At 39.8% G+C, this 14031-nt stretch overlaps 1 protein-coding gene across 6 annotated transcripts in view; it reads left to right on the top strand.

Moving 5' to 3' along the window:
• The window catches only part of LOC143293055 (uncharacterized), a 46117-nt gene that overhangs the window by 30161 nt on the left and 1925 nt on the right, over positions 1 to 14031 (top strand). For 2 of the 6 annotated variants that reach the window (XM_076603925.1, XM_076603926.1), the window contains exons 7-12: positions 489 to 603; positions 3862 to 3876; positions 10134 to 10230; positions 10893 to 10966; positions 12466 to 12580; positions 13042 to 13088. In XM_076603925.1, coding sequence (XP_076460040.1) covers positions 489 to 603; positions 3862 to 3876; positions 10134 to 10230; positions 10893 to 10966; positions 12466 to 12580; positions 13042 to 13088 — 463 coding nt within the window. Of the gene's footprint in view, positions 1 to 488; positions 604 to 2833; positions 2900 to 3861; positions 3877 to 4468; positions 4494 to 10133; positions 10231 to 10892; positions 10967 to 12465; positions 12581 to 13041; positions 13089 to 13415; positions 13451 to 14031 lie in introns of those variants that run through there. The other 4 variants (XM_076603928.1, XM_076603927.1, XR_013056712.1 and 1 more) reach the window with 4 other exon arrangements.

The raw sequence follows: 14031 nt of genomic DNA on the forward strand, positions 1-14031 counted from the left end.
TTTCAGCAGTTCAAGGCTCGTGCGATTCCTGCTTATTCAATAACTGCAAGAAGGAAAATTTGGTTCATTATTTTTTGTGTGCACGAAGTGTTTGCTGCTAAAGGGACCTGGGTTTATCATCTCATCCGTTTGACTAGCCAACCAGACCATCACTCAAGGTCCAGTGGAGTGGGGGAGGGGGGGGGGGTGTCAAAATTCCAGTCTAGATATGGGACTCAAACCTGTAGACACTTGCTTCCTATTTAGGTGCATAACTGCTAGGTTCAGTCAGTGTGCATGTGGTGGTTTGCAAGTGCCCTGTGTTTGTATGTTTATTAATTGATATGGTATGAGTAAAGTATGCTGGGGGTGGGAAAAAAATCATGACAGTCTATTTTTTGTGCAATATCGTCATTTGTTTTTGTGGTGTGCTTATCCAAATGTCCGTCTTTAGTTTAAGAATCTTGATCGTTACGATAATTGGTGGTGGGTGACAACTGATATTTCAGATGTCTCCTGGTCGTATGTCAGCGATCGAGTTGCAGCAACAACTGCTCAACATCGACAGCAAACTGTCAGAGCTGGAGCTGAGAGGGCGGCAGTTGGAGGACTCCATTCGCAGCGGTATGTCCCTCCACTTTCCCTCCTCCCCCATTCCTGTTAGCCAGACTGTGCTGGCTTGTGAGGTAGAAACACTGTGTAGTCACAGTGTGGGCAGTATCATGTCACATTACAGTGGATTCATACCACCTTGTCAAGTGATAGTGTGGTAGTATTATGTTCATACCACCTTTCCAAGTGATAGTTTGTGTAGTATTATGTAACATTATAGTGTATTCATACCACTTTGGCAAGTGATAGTGTGGGCACCATTATGTGACATTATAGTGTATTCATACCACCTTGTCAAGTGATAATATGTGCAGTATCATGTGACTTGATACTATTATAGTGTATTCATACCACCTTATCAGTAACCCTGTGTAGCGTAGGTTTTCTAAGTGTAGACAGAGTAGTTTTATATGTGCTACTCACATCTTAACTTCAATGTACAGTGAGTTACCAGTATGGTGTCATTCCCTTTTGTAACCTCACTTAACAGCTTTGGGTTTTTTCTGCCCTTATAGTTATACTGTGGACAATAGCATAATTAATTGTATTCATATTCTTCTTTTTTTCTGCACTCCTTTTACTTATGATGCACTTTGGATCCTGTCTTTGAAATAGTTTCACCAGTCTTCGTGATTTTTCATCTGCAAAGGCATGACAAATGTATTGATAAGGTTGGGGAGGAGAGGCATTGATGATATTTTTAGTTTTGAGTTTTCATTCCAAAGATTAGTAAGAACTGGAAAGACTGATATGCAGTTGAAAACAAGAATGGTGATTGGATGAAGTAAAAAGGCATGCACACACGCACATGCACATGCACACACACACGCACACAAGTTTGGGTGAGAGAGAAAGGATGGGGAATACCATGCAAATGCATTTGTCAAGGTTCCCACAGAGTGAAGGAAAACTGGAAAAGTTTTGGAAAAACAGGAAGACCATTTCCAGGGCTGGAAAAATCTTGGAAATAAAATCTTTAACTTGCAAGGTCTGGAAAAGTCTTCAGACTTTCTTGCTACCTGTCAGTTTCACTGTGTGTTCAATATTAAAGAAGATTCTGCTTGTGTGCAAAAAAAAGAAAAAAAGGCAGTGGAAGTGATGAAAATTGAATATTAATACTGATAGATTTTCCTTTCTTGCAACAGTGTTTCAACAAAATACAGTATGTTAAGCTTTTACATGTTATCGTTCTTGAAAAATACTAGTAAATGCTAAGCCAAGCTGAATTACCTTATATAGTCAGTGCAAAAACTGATCACTGCCAGTTTTGATGGATGTGTGGTAATTCTGTTGTGAATGTGTTTGTGCATACTTGTATGCTTGTGTGTGTCTTTATTTTGGGGTCTTTGAAGATGTAGTGCAGGATTTTGGGGGGAGGAAAGTATGGAATTCTGTTTGGTCAGGATTCTGGGCACCTTGGTATTTCGTTGACTGGTAACTTTGTCTGGCAGCTTTGTAGTCATGGGAGATGTGTTTTCTCAGCTTCTTGGGAAAGGTGGCTTTTAAAGAAAAGGCTGTCAGTTTTTGCTGCTTGTACTGCTCAAGGCTGAACTGTGACAGATGTATGGACAGATTTACTGTGCCTCAGTTATCTTGACCTTACTTCTTTGCTAGCTACAGGATGAGGAGTTTCGTTGGAAGGTATTTTTGTATCTGATATCTGCACTAAGATGGTAACAATTTAGTGTGTTCACCCGCAAACAAACGAACAACAATGACAACATATATATATATATATCTATATATCTATATATATATATATATATATATATATATATATAGAGAGAGAGAGAGAGATAAAGTTTATGTTCATACCTCACTAACAAAATAACAAAAAATGATAGCATCTGTTTAAATTTAGTAACAGTATTGAATATAATGATTATGCTGATAACATGTTTTGTTTAAAAAATAAAAAAAGAAGGTTAATATCATTAATGATAGTATTCTTTGTATCTTTTTTCTTCCCTTTATTTGTTGTTGTCATAGAAGTGACTTACTTTACCCTTAAGGCCTTCAAGTATGAAGTATTTGTTCCAGTTATTTTAGCCATATCACCTTTTTTTCTTTTTTTAACGAGCCAGAAAAGTACCAGATAGATATCTGCCTTAGCATTTAGTAACATACCCCTATGCTCCTCCCTTACCACAGGATAGAAAATTTCAGTATACATGTGCAAGTGATGGAAAGATCCCACCTTCCATGGGTACAGTAACGGTGTGTGGCTGTCTTCTCTGCACAGACCCACACTGTTGACTTTGGCCCTCCCCTCTCCCTTCATCTGTCACTGGCTAGACTGTGGCGCGGGACTGAGGTTTGGTGATTGTTGACACCCGCACTCTTGTTTTGTGGCCCCCTTTGGCGGCTTGCCTGTGTGGTGCTGTGGGTTTGTGGGATGTGAAACGTCACTGCATGTCTCCCCTGGCAGTCCTCACCTTTGTGCTTGTGTGTCTCTGCATCAGGCACATCATGATGGACGAGCTGTTTGGCTGTGCGTGATATTAATCGTGGTAATTCTCTAAATACTGGCACGAATTGGAGTGTTTTTGGTGGTGTGTCGTCACACGTTAACTGATAATCCCCTTGCTGCTGTGGAATTAAACTCAGCATTCCCTTCCACCTTCCACTTCTCTCCCTCGGGCTTTGCTCTGATATCAAGGGGCATGAGGCCTTGTCTGGCATGACAGGTAAACGTTGAATGATGCTGCCCTCCATTGGTGTTCCCTGCATCGCAGACCAAGCGTTAGATGTGGAAAATGGCTCTAATGTTCTGTGGACAGTTTTGTATTTTAGTGACAAAACTTGTGATTCCCAACTATGTATCATGAATGGATATGTTGCCCTTGGTGAATGTTGTAAGTGTGCCACCTTAAAATAGAAAAATTATACTCCACGCTCTGTCTTAGCCCTCAACCCCCACATTCAAAAGAAAAAAAAAATCGAACAAGGAGGAATTTTGTTTTGTGTCCTGTCACACATACTAGTCATTGTAGACATCTAGTTAAAGTTTTTTTTTCACGCTCGAATGTTATCATTGAACAGTACGCATTAGTAAAAAAAAAGGTAGGAAATGGGAGGGGGGCGGGTTTGGGGGGGTGGGGGGGGGGGGCTGTTGGAGAGTCAATTGAAGAAAACAGGTCAGGTGGAGGGTAGAATCAAAAGGTAAATATTGAAATAAATAGAAGTACAATTGAAGAAAATTACTTGATGCATCAAAGAAACAAAAAGACCTCATCTGAGATTTTATAGCACTTTTTTTTCCACAAACAGATGTATTCGAGACAGGTAGGTACCACTGACATTTCCTGGTTTCAATTTCCCTCAGAACTGTGCTTACAGACACTTTGTTCAGACGCCACCTTTCACTGGTAATGTTTTTACAGCATCCACTCACAGGGCTATAAAAATAAAAAAAAAAAAAAAGTAAAAAGATCTACCACAAGTAGACACAAAAGTTGTACACATGTTATAAGATGCATGCTTATCCTATCCCCTCCCCCTACCTCCCTCTTCTCCCCCCCCCCCCCCCCTCCATCCTCCCCCACACCCACACCTCCCATGTCTGATTCCCAGTTCATGATTTGTATATATTTATCACATTTGCAATGAGGAATGATATATCTGCTGATATGACTGAACTATAATACTTCATACTGGAACAAATACTCATCATAGCTTTCACCACCTGCCACTTGTAGCTCTGGATATTTGAGTCATACCTTACTGAATATTCTGTAGCATAGTGTAGATTTCTGTGTTGTTGTTTTCTTCTTAACCCTTAAAACAATGTTTATGCTGTGCTGCACAACGTGTATATTGTTTGGAAGTGTTCATGAGCATCACCCTCTGTATTGTTGCTTCCTTTCAACCTTTGCAGATGCTGCCAAAGTTCTCACTTCAAGGTCATTTATTTTGCTTGGGTAAACTTTTTTCATCTTACCACCTTTTTATTTTTTTTTCGTCATTGGTGTCATCGTGGTCTAGATCTAGCAAGTCACCTACCTGGCAGATTCGCCTGGGGAGTTTGAAACAATTTTTTGTTCTGCATGTGTTGTCATAATCATCCAGTTTTGGACCTTTGTCCATTTTGTTTGGAGAGAAAGAAAGATCATAAGTGTGTGTTTGTTCATGTATGTGCTTGCGTGTGAGTTTGTATGTATACGTATGTGTGTGTGCATTCATGTATCACTGTGTATGTGTGTGTGTTTCGATACAAGTCCATGTTTTCAGTCCTGTGTCTAACAATACATGTCCAGTGTGTACGCGCATGCAAGAGTGATTTTCTTTTTCTTTTCTTAGTTTGGTAGTGGGTTTGGTTTTGAAATAAGTTTTTCATTTAAGATTTGTAAGATTCCAAGGCTGTTTTTTTTTTTTTTTTTTTGTTTTTTTGTTTTTTTTTTTTTTGTTTTTTTGTTGATGTTTTACAATTACAGTGTGTGCTTTTTTTTCCACTTGCTTGCTTGTACTTGTAGGTGTTGTGCTAGATTTTGCCGTGATTTATTTGTGCAGATCCTTTTTTGCGTTTGTCTTCTGCTTTCTTCCAACCCAACCCCAACCCCCTCCCCTTTTTTTCATTCGTGTCTTGTCTGCTGGCAGTTTTTGTTTTTTGAAAACTCAGGTTGAGATGCAGGTGAGCTAATATTACTAATTTAAAGATTTTTTATGTGTGTTTTTTAATACTTTAATCATTGAGAAAATAGCAGGGAACTAGAGCATGCATTGCCAGGAAATAAAATCATATAACTAACATTATGATCATGAATCAGTTATCTTGCCTTATATTGTTATAATTGTAACTTACTCAAAAGAAAAAAACACCAGTTTTGTGTGGTGATTTTCTTTTTCATGGTTGCTTCCCTTCTATACAGTTGTTAGCTTGGTCGTGAATTATTCCCCTTCCCTCTCCCATGAGTTGTTTTTTGAAGCCAGTTTAGGAAATGAATCGTCATGAAAAATATATTTGATGAAAATTGTAAGTCTGAACACATAAGAAAGAAGTGATCCAAAGATTATTTTCTTTTCCTTTTTTTTTTTTTTTTTTTTTTTTTTGTCAAATTAACAAATTTTATGTAACCAGAAAACATTTTAAAAAGATACATCGGAATTAATGCGACGAAAAAAAGAATGTATGCCCAATATTGCAAAATATGATCATAATGAGGTGATGTTTTCAGAGTAGACATTTTTTTTTCCTGTTGGATTGCTTTTAAAATGCTGTTTGATTGTAGATGGATTTCCTGCATGTTTTGAGAAACTGAAAATTTCCTCTGTAGAATGTTGATAGTTTTAATGTCTATTATCAAATGATGCTTGAGTTTGATTTTACAGTATGAGTGACTATAATTTAATGTTCAAGTTAATGTGAAGACATGAGAGGTTGAAAATGATAAACATAAAAAAATCAGTGGGAGGAAAAAATAAAATAAAAACACTGTCAAGATGATGTGAAGATTTTGTGATAGGGTTGAATTGAAAGACACATGGGACCTTTCCCTGAGTCAGGGCTGATGATTTATTAATATTTTTATACTGCCAGAGCCTAAAATTAAAGCTATTGAGGCAGCAACTGACCTGCATGCTATTTAGAAAAGGATAGTTATATACATGAGCTAAATATAAGATTGCCTGACAATGAAAATAAAGAACAAGAAAAATACAAAAGATCCGATACTGAAACATACATGTCAGTTCCTAAGTACACTGCATAAAACAAGTCACAAAATGATTCAACATCACATAGACTAGATTTGCCACAAATAATCCAAACGGGGGCAATGCATGAAAACCTGTACCCAAGACAAAAGTTGGCAGGGATAAGAAAACCAAAAATATGATTTGTTGTTGTTTTTTAATTACAGTGAGATTATGATATTGATTACAGGAGCAGAGCCCTGAACTTAGATATCAAGGCACCCTGACAAGGTGCTTTTAGCTTCAGTTCATTTCATTCCATGGGGTCAGGCCCATTCATAGTTTTTATCATTGGCTTCAAAACAGTAAGCTTGCACAGGATAGTGCAGTTCTTATGAAATATGAAGAGTAGCTTCTGAAATTAAACTTAACTTCTCACTCATTTATTTTTATGTTGTCTTCTTGTTGGCATCATGATGCACGCACACACACACACACACACACATATATATATATATATATATATATATATATATTTATACAGATATATGTTTTTATATATTATCATATTATCTTATGTCTGACTATAATGAAATTAAAACAAATTGATAAATGAAAAAAAAAAAAGATAAATCCATGTCGAGACCGGTAGAAACATATGCCTCCTTGAAGAGTTGCAGAGTGCAAGTGTTCACTAAACAGTGCTGTTTTTGTTGTTGTTTTTTTAATGCTTTTTGTGTATAACACATATTCTTTATATATGTTTACTTTCTTCTATGTCTGAGTGTTAAACTGTAGCTGCTGACAGATTTTGCTGGTGCTCAGTATGGCATTTTTGTTGTTGTTGGTGTTCTTTTTCTTTTTCTTATTTGTGCGTTATTGATTTAGTCAAACAATAGAATAGCCCAATTTCTATTTTCAGTTAAAGATATGTAGAGGGATGAGAGAGAGAAATAGAGCTTTTTCTTGTTGTTATCACTTTATTTTTAAGGAGAATAAAAATACACTTTTGTTAGTGTCCTTATGGATGACGTGAGGCATTAAATGTGATTTATTAACTTTGAGGCATTGAATGTGAAAATACTTACTTTTTTCTGAAAAAAGCAGGAACATGGTGTGTCTTCTTTCAGTTTTTGGTTTACCCTTCATGTCAACAGAAGCAAGAGAGTGCCACATATATTTTATGTTTAAGAAAAATGAATATTTTATTTTAAAGAAATTCAAAACTATATTTTTGTAAATAGTGCTTTGTGGATCATGACAAAGTTTGAATGGTAATCCTCACTCTGCTCTTTCCCCCACTTCTGTTTTTTTTTATTGCATTCATTTTTTTTTCTTTTCTTTTTATTTCTCATGGAAAATTTCAAAGCAGAAAAATTCACTTAACTGTGTATAACCATACAGCCTTCATCCACAGAGCCAGTAATGCAGAACAGTGAAACATGAATCTTGTAGAAGTTAAGGAGGAAAGGTGAACTTGTGTCCTTTTCAAAATCAAGCTTGAAAATAGAATCTAATGAACTGCAGTAACACACACTGAACGGTAATAAAAAAAAAAAATAAAAAAGAGAGAGAGAGAGATGATGATGATGATAATAATTCCAGTGTCATTACTTTTTTTCTTTTTTCAGTTTATTAATAGAAAATGCAGATAACTGAATAGAAATTTCAGGCTTTTATTATTCATGTTTATGCAAGTAGTATCTCTGTATGTGTAATTTCTTTAAAATGTTCTGGAAGATCTTGCTGTCTGAATTTTCACAGACCACCTCAAAAGTAATAGTTTACTTAGCAGCTATACTGAACCCATACTGTTTTTGCAGCAGTATTTCTCATCTGACAGTTTATTTAGCAGCTTGCAGATCCTATACTGTTTTTGCAGCAGTTATTTCCAAACTGACAGGTTATACAGTAGTTTCCAGAAGCTATACTGTTTTTGCAGCAGTTATTTCCAAACTGACAGGTTATACAGTAGTTTCCAGAAGCTATACTGTTTTTGCAGCAGTATTTCTAAGCTTACAGTTTATCTAGTAGCTTGCAGATGCTATACTGTTTTTGCAGCAGTATTTCTAAGCTGACAGTTTATTTAACAGCTTGCAGATGCTATACTGTTGTTGCAGTAGTATTTCTAAGTTGACAGATTATTCAGAAATTTCCAGAAACTATTGCTGTTTTGCAGCACCATTTCTTAGCTGACAGCGTATTTAGCAGCTTGCAAAAGCCATACTGATTTTGCTGTAGTATTTTCTACAAATACTGATGTGTGCTTCTTGACATGATGTGATGTTTGTTAATGCGACATTGATGTGTGGTGTTTTTGCTGTTTTTTTTTTTTTTTTCTGTCAGTGTAACTATGGCCTGTATGCTGATGCGTTTTTGTATTCATGTAATTAATGTGTCTGTTAATCCCATTGATTCATACCATCTGATCTGGTAACCATCTTGTGAACTGGGACTGACATGCAGAGGGTGGGAGAGAATGGGGGATGTGAGAATGCATACTTTTTTTTCACCTTCTCCAGCACCAGACCGCAGTTCCAGTGGTAGCTTCAATTTCAAGGGGGCATCAGAGGGAGCAGATTGATTCATGCACACTCCACACACACACATCTGTCTCTATGGATCAGTCTGCATGCTTTGGCATCTCCTTCAAACTGAAACTGTGTGGTCTCTTGCAGAGGAAAGTGAAAAAGTTGCTCTCTCACATTTTTACCGAATTAGTCACTGAAGAGACAACCAGCTGTGTCTACCAGAGGAGTTTAACAGGAATTATTGTGTGATGATGATGGTAGTGGTGATCGCTGATGATGTGATGTGTGTTGTACAGTGGCCGCACAGGAGGAAGATAATGATGGTGATGATGTGTGTTGTACAGTGGCGGCACAGGAGGAAGATGATGGTGATGATGTGTGTTGTACAGTGGCGGCACAGGAGGAAGATGGTGGTGATGATGTGTATTGTACAGTGGCCGCACAGGAGGAAGATGATGATGGTGATGATGTGTGTTGTACAGTGGCCGCACAGGAGGAAGATGATGGTGATGATGTGTGTTGTACAGTGGCCGCACAGAGAGGAAGATGATGATGGTGATGATGTGTGTTGTACAGTGGCCGCACAGAGAGGAAGATGATGGTGATGATGTGTGTTGTACAGTGGCCGCACAGGAGGAAGATGGTGATGATGTGTGTTGTACAGTGGCCGCACAGAGAGGAAGATGGTGATGATGTGTGTTGTACAGTGGCCGCACAGGAGGAAGATGATGGTGGTGATGATGTGTGTGTTGTACAGTGGCCGCACAGGAGGAAGATGATGGTGGTGATGATGTGTGTGTTGTACAGTGGCCGTACAGGAGGAAGATGATGGTGGTGATGTGTGTGTTGTACAGTGGCCGTACAGGAGGAAGATGATGGTGGTGATGTGTGTGTTGTACAGTGGCCGTACAGGAGGAAGATGATGGTGGTGATGATGTGTGTTGTACAGTGGCCGTACAGGAGGAAGATGATGGTGGTGATGTGTGTGTTGTACAGTGGCCGTACAGGAGGAAGATGATGGTGGTGATGTGCGTGTTGTAAATTGGCCGTACAGGAGGAAGATGATGATGAACATGATGATGATGAGTGTGTGTTGTACAGTGGCCGCACAGAGAGGAAGATGATGGTGGTGATGTGTGTGTTGTACAGTGGCCGTACAGGAGGAAGATGATGGTGGTGATGTGTGTGTTGTACAGTGGCCGTACAGGAGGAAGATGATGATGAACATGATGATGATGAGTGTGTTGTACAGTGGCTGTTGAGGAGGAAGAAGATGATGATGATGGTGGTGGTGATGATGACAGTGATGTGTGTGCCTTTGTACTTTGGCTACAGAGGAGGAAGATGATGATGATGATGACGGTGATGTATGTTTTACAGTGGCTGCAGAGGAGGAAGATGACCTGATGATAGAGTGGTTCCAGCTGGTCACCGAGAAGAATGAACTGGTCCGCAAGGAGTGCGACCTCGTCTACATGTGAGTCACCACTCAGTGGCTGTGGCTGTGTCCGTGTGTTGTGTGTGTGTGTCTCTCTCACTCGCTTGCACGCACACACACATGCACCTCTTTCTCTCTCTCTGTGCAGGGTTCTAATAACAATTTGAAGGCATCACTTTGGAGAGAAGGAAGATCAAATTCTCTCTCTGTTGTACCTTTCTGTACCTGTGTGTGTGTGTGGTTGATGTGTGTTCTCTGACACCTGTGTCAGTGTGTTGCAGTTACACGTGTGTGTTTGATGTGTATTCTCCAATAGCTGTGTCAGTGTGTTGCAGTTACATTGTGTGTGTGTGTGTGTGTGTGGTTGATGTGTATTCCCTTACACCTCTGTCATTGTGTTGCAGTTACATGTGTGTGTTTGATGCGTGTTCCCTTACACCTTTGTCAATGTGTTACAGTTACATTGTGTGTTTGTGGTTGGTGTGTGTTCTCTGACACCTGTGTCAATGTGTTGCAGTTAGATGTGTGTGTGTGTGTGATTGATGTGTCTTCTGACATGTGTCAATGTGTTGCAGTTACAAGTGTGTGTGTGTGTGTGTGTGTGATTGATGTGTCTTGTGACATGTGTCAATGTGTTGCAGTTAGATGTGTGTGTGTGTGTGTGATTGATGTGTCTTCTGACATGTGTCAATGTGTTGCAGGTCTCGGGAGCAGGACCTGGAGGATGAGCAGAGTCAGATAGAGTCTCAGCTTCACTACCTTCTCACCAAAGATGGTGGGTACATGACAGCACACGCCACACTGTGGTTGGTTGCTTCAGTGCACCTGCCACTTGTTCAGGTCTGCAAGTCCTCCATCAGGGAAAAGATTTCCACATCAGTCTTGATTTTGTTCCACTTCTGGAATGTCGAGATTGTGTGTGAAATAGAGTGAGAACCTACTACAATGTGGGTTGCAAACTTAACCTTCACTGGCTGTCGCTTTTGACTACGCACGGAAGCTCATGTGGGTCGTCCACGACCCATACCTTTAAAGAGACAAAAACCTGTATATTCCTCCAAAGCTTGTGTGGGTCGTGCACGACCCATACTTTGTAAAGAGACAGAAACCTGTAGATTCCTCCAAAGCTTATAACAAAATATAGAAAAGGAAAACATACCGTAACAACTGATTACACACACATGCGCTCGCACATGCACACACAGACACATACACTCAGAAGAAACACATGCTCATGCATTCACACACACGCACACACACACACACAAACACATAACACCACATGCACATACATACAAACCCTACTTATGCACACAGAGGTAGAGAGAGAGAGAGAATGAAACAGTGAGAGACTGAGACACACAGAGACAGACAGCGAGAGAGAGGGAGACTGAAACAGAGAGAGACTGAGACACAGAGAGAGAGAGAGAGATGACATAGCATCCTATACACGCACAATCAAAGATATTCAGGTACATGCTGTTAGAGAAAGGGATGGAAGGGGGTTATAGCTGAAGACAGGCGAAGGAAGGGGGGGGGGGGGGGGGGGTAGTGGAAGAGCAGTGGGGTAGTGAGGCTATTGAAAGTGAAACTTTATTTTCCTTCACTAATTGCAAATTAAACCTTCTGAAATCACTATTAAAAGGTATGGGTCGTGCATGACCCACACAAGCTTTCGAGGGGTGACCACGCTTTTTCCTCTTTAAAAAGCATGGGTCATACACGAACCACACAAGCGTCCGTGTGTAGTTAAATTTAAATTTAATTACTAATTAATGAATTTTTTTCATTTTTTTGGCACATGTTGGCCTTTTAAGTGTAAGAAGCATTTCTGAAATTTCATAGAAAAATATTAAGAATTGGCTGAGATATTTGCGTTTTTGTACCCTTCTGGGTCGTGTACGACCCATGATAGCCAGCGAAGGTTAAAGAAAATTTTTAAGCAAATACCCAACAGGACTATTGGGGTGCTTCACAGTACTGTTCACCAGATTCCTCCAGCTCTTTTGATTCTGTGTCAAAGCCTGCGTCTCAGCAAGTTGATTTTCCGACCATTCTACAATGTTGTCAGTCCATCGGTTTTTTCTGTCTCCCCCTCTTGTCTCCCTCCCTCAGCTCCTTGGAGAATTGTTTGAGCAAGGCTATTGGATCTTGGTACATGGCCAGACCAGTGTGTTCAGTGTATTTATTTTTTGATGCAGTTAAGTTTAATCTGTAAACTGATGAGATAATTTGGCTCGATGCGTCCACCTGTGTGTGTGTGTGTGTGTGCAGAGAGTGACAAGTCGTTTGAGGAGAAGGAGGAGGAGGAATACCTGATTCAGCGTAAAGTGGCCATTGTCAACCAACGCAACTCCATTGTAGAGAGCATTGATGAAGACAGAATCAGGTTGGATTGCCAGTGCTGGGAATATGGAATAGAATAGAATGTGCTGTTATTACCAAGTGTATAGAACGTGCTGTTATTACCAAGTGTACCAGGGTCACAAAGGATTTGGGGGCTGGGTGGGGGGGGGGGGGGTACATAAAAAGGTACAAACATAATCGAAACAGACACACAGATACAGTAGGAATATTTTTGTGATTTCTTTTGTTTTTGACTGTATTGCTTAGATCATGATGATAAAGCAGTACTTTTACACAGCAATATATTGCACACAACAGGCCCAACTGTTACTTCTCAAAACTATTCTTGGTGCAGACTCTCAACAGGTTTTATACCCAGAAATATCTCACGTTTTTGTTTTTCTCCTTTGTGGCTTCCAGTCAGGCAGTAATGATGTTGATGTAAAGACTCGTTAGCTTGTGGCACAGTTCTGACAGAGCCTTATGAACAGTTTGTGATTGCAGATACGAAGAGGAGGACCGTGACATTGCTCAGATGCTGCAGGAGAAAGGTAAGGGGGCTTGTGTTGTTCACAATAAAAAGTTAGGTATAAACAAACATGTATCAAGCACAACACACATAAACAGTCATATACACAATACAAACACAATCACTCCCACACACACAACCAGCAGAAGTTACTGGAGCACATTTGTCAATAACATGGCTGGCAGAACAGAAGATTCATGAGACTTTTTAAACTGACCAGGAGAATCCAGGTGAGTGACTGAGAATAGCAGTATGTTCCTTACAAAGTCATGTTTTCTCTTGAGCTCTTTCAGCAAGACCTTTGTTGGGTGTGAACAAAGCTCAGTCATTTTCTGTCTTTCTCCGGCAGGTCTACTGCCAAAGTCCTGCAGGTGATGTAAACAGGTGAGGGGAATTACTGTTAGTGCATGAGCGTCAGAAAAGCTGTGTGCCTCCGACCCCATACCTGCATGTCCTTTGCTTCAGTGCATGGATCAGCTTACCCAGCAGTGACAGCCCTTGTCAGTCTGGCTCTGTGTCTGTGTCGTTCAGATATGCTGTGGTTACCCCTGACAATTTTACTGTCGTGAAAAATTACAACCTAGTTTCTAATTCTTAATTTTCAAAGAATTTTGGGTGGAAAAGTTGTGTTACATCAGCAGCATGAGCACAAGGCCCAGTCTGATATGCTTGAACTACTCCAGTCCAGTTCTGGACGTGTCTGACACGCTTGAACTACTCAGTCCATGTACTGGATGTTCCATTCCACAGAGACTACCTTTGTATTGTGAATGGTCAAACATCTGTGAGCAGCCATGTTGGTGCATCCTTGGTCTGTTGGACTTGGCTGTGGCATCTGATGCACTTGACCATAGGCTCCTGCTTCAGAGAGTGCATACATCTTTTTATCTCTCTGGCACTGAAATGGTTCATTTCCTGCTAGAGTGAGCATTCACAGTGTGTTGCACACAGAGGCTGCAAACCTT

The sequence above is a fragment of the Babylonia areolata genome, chromosome 18 (assembly GCF_041734735.1).
Source record: "Babylonia areolata isolate BAREFJ2019XMU chromosome 18, ASM4173473v1, whole genome shotgun sequence".
Taxonomy (NCBI): Eukaryota; Metazoa; Mollusca; class Gastropoda; order Neogastropoda; family Buccinidae; genus Babylonia; species Babylonia areolata.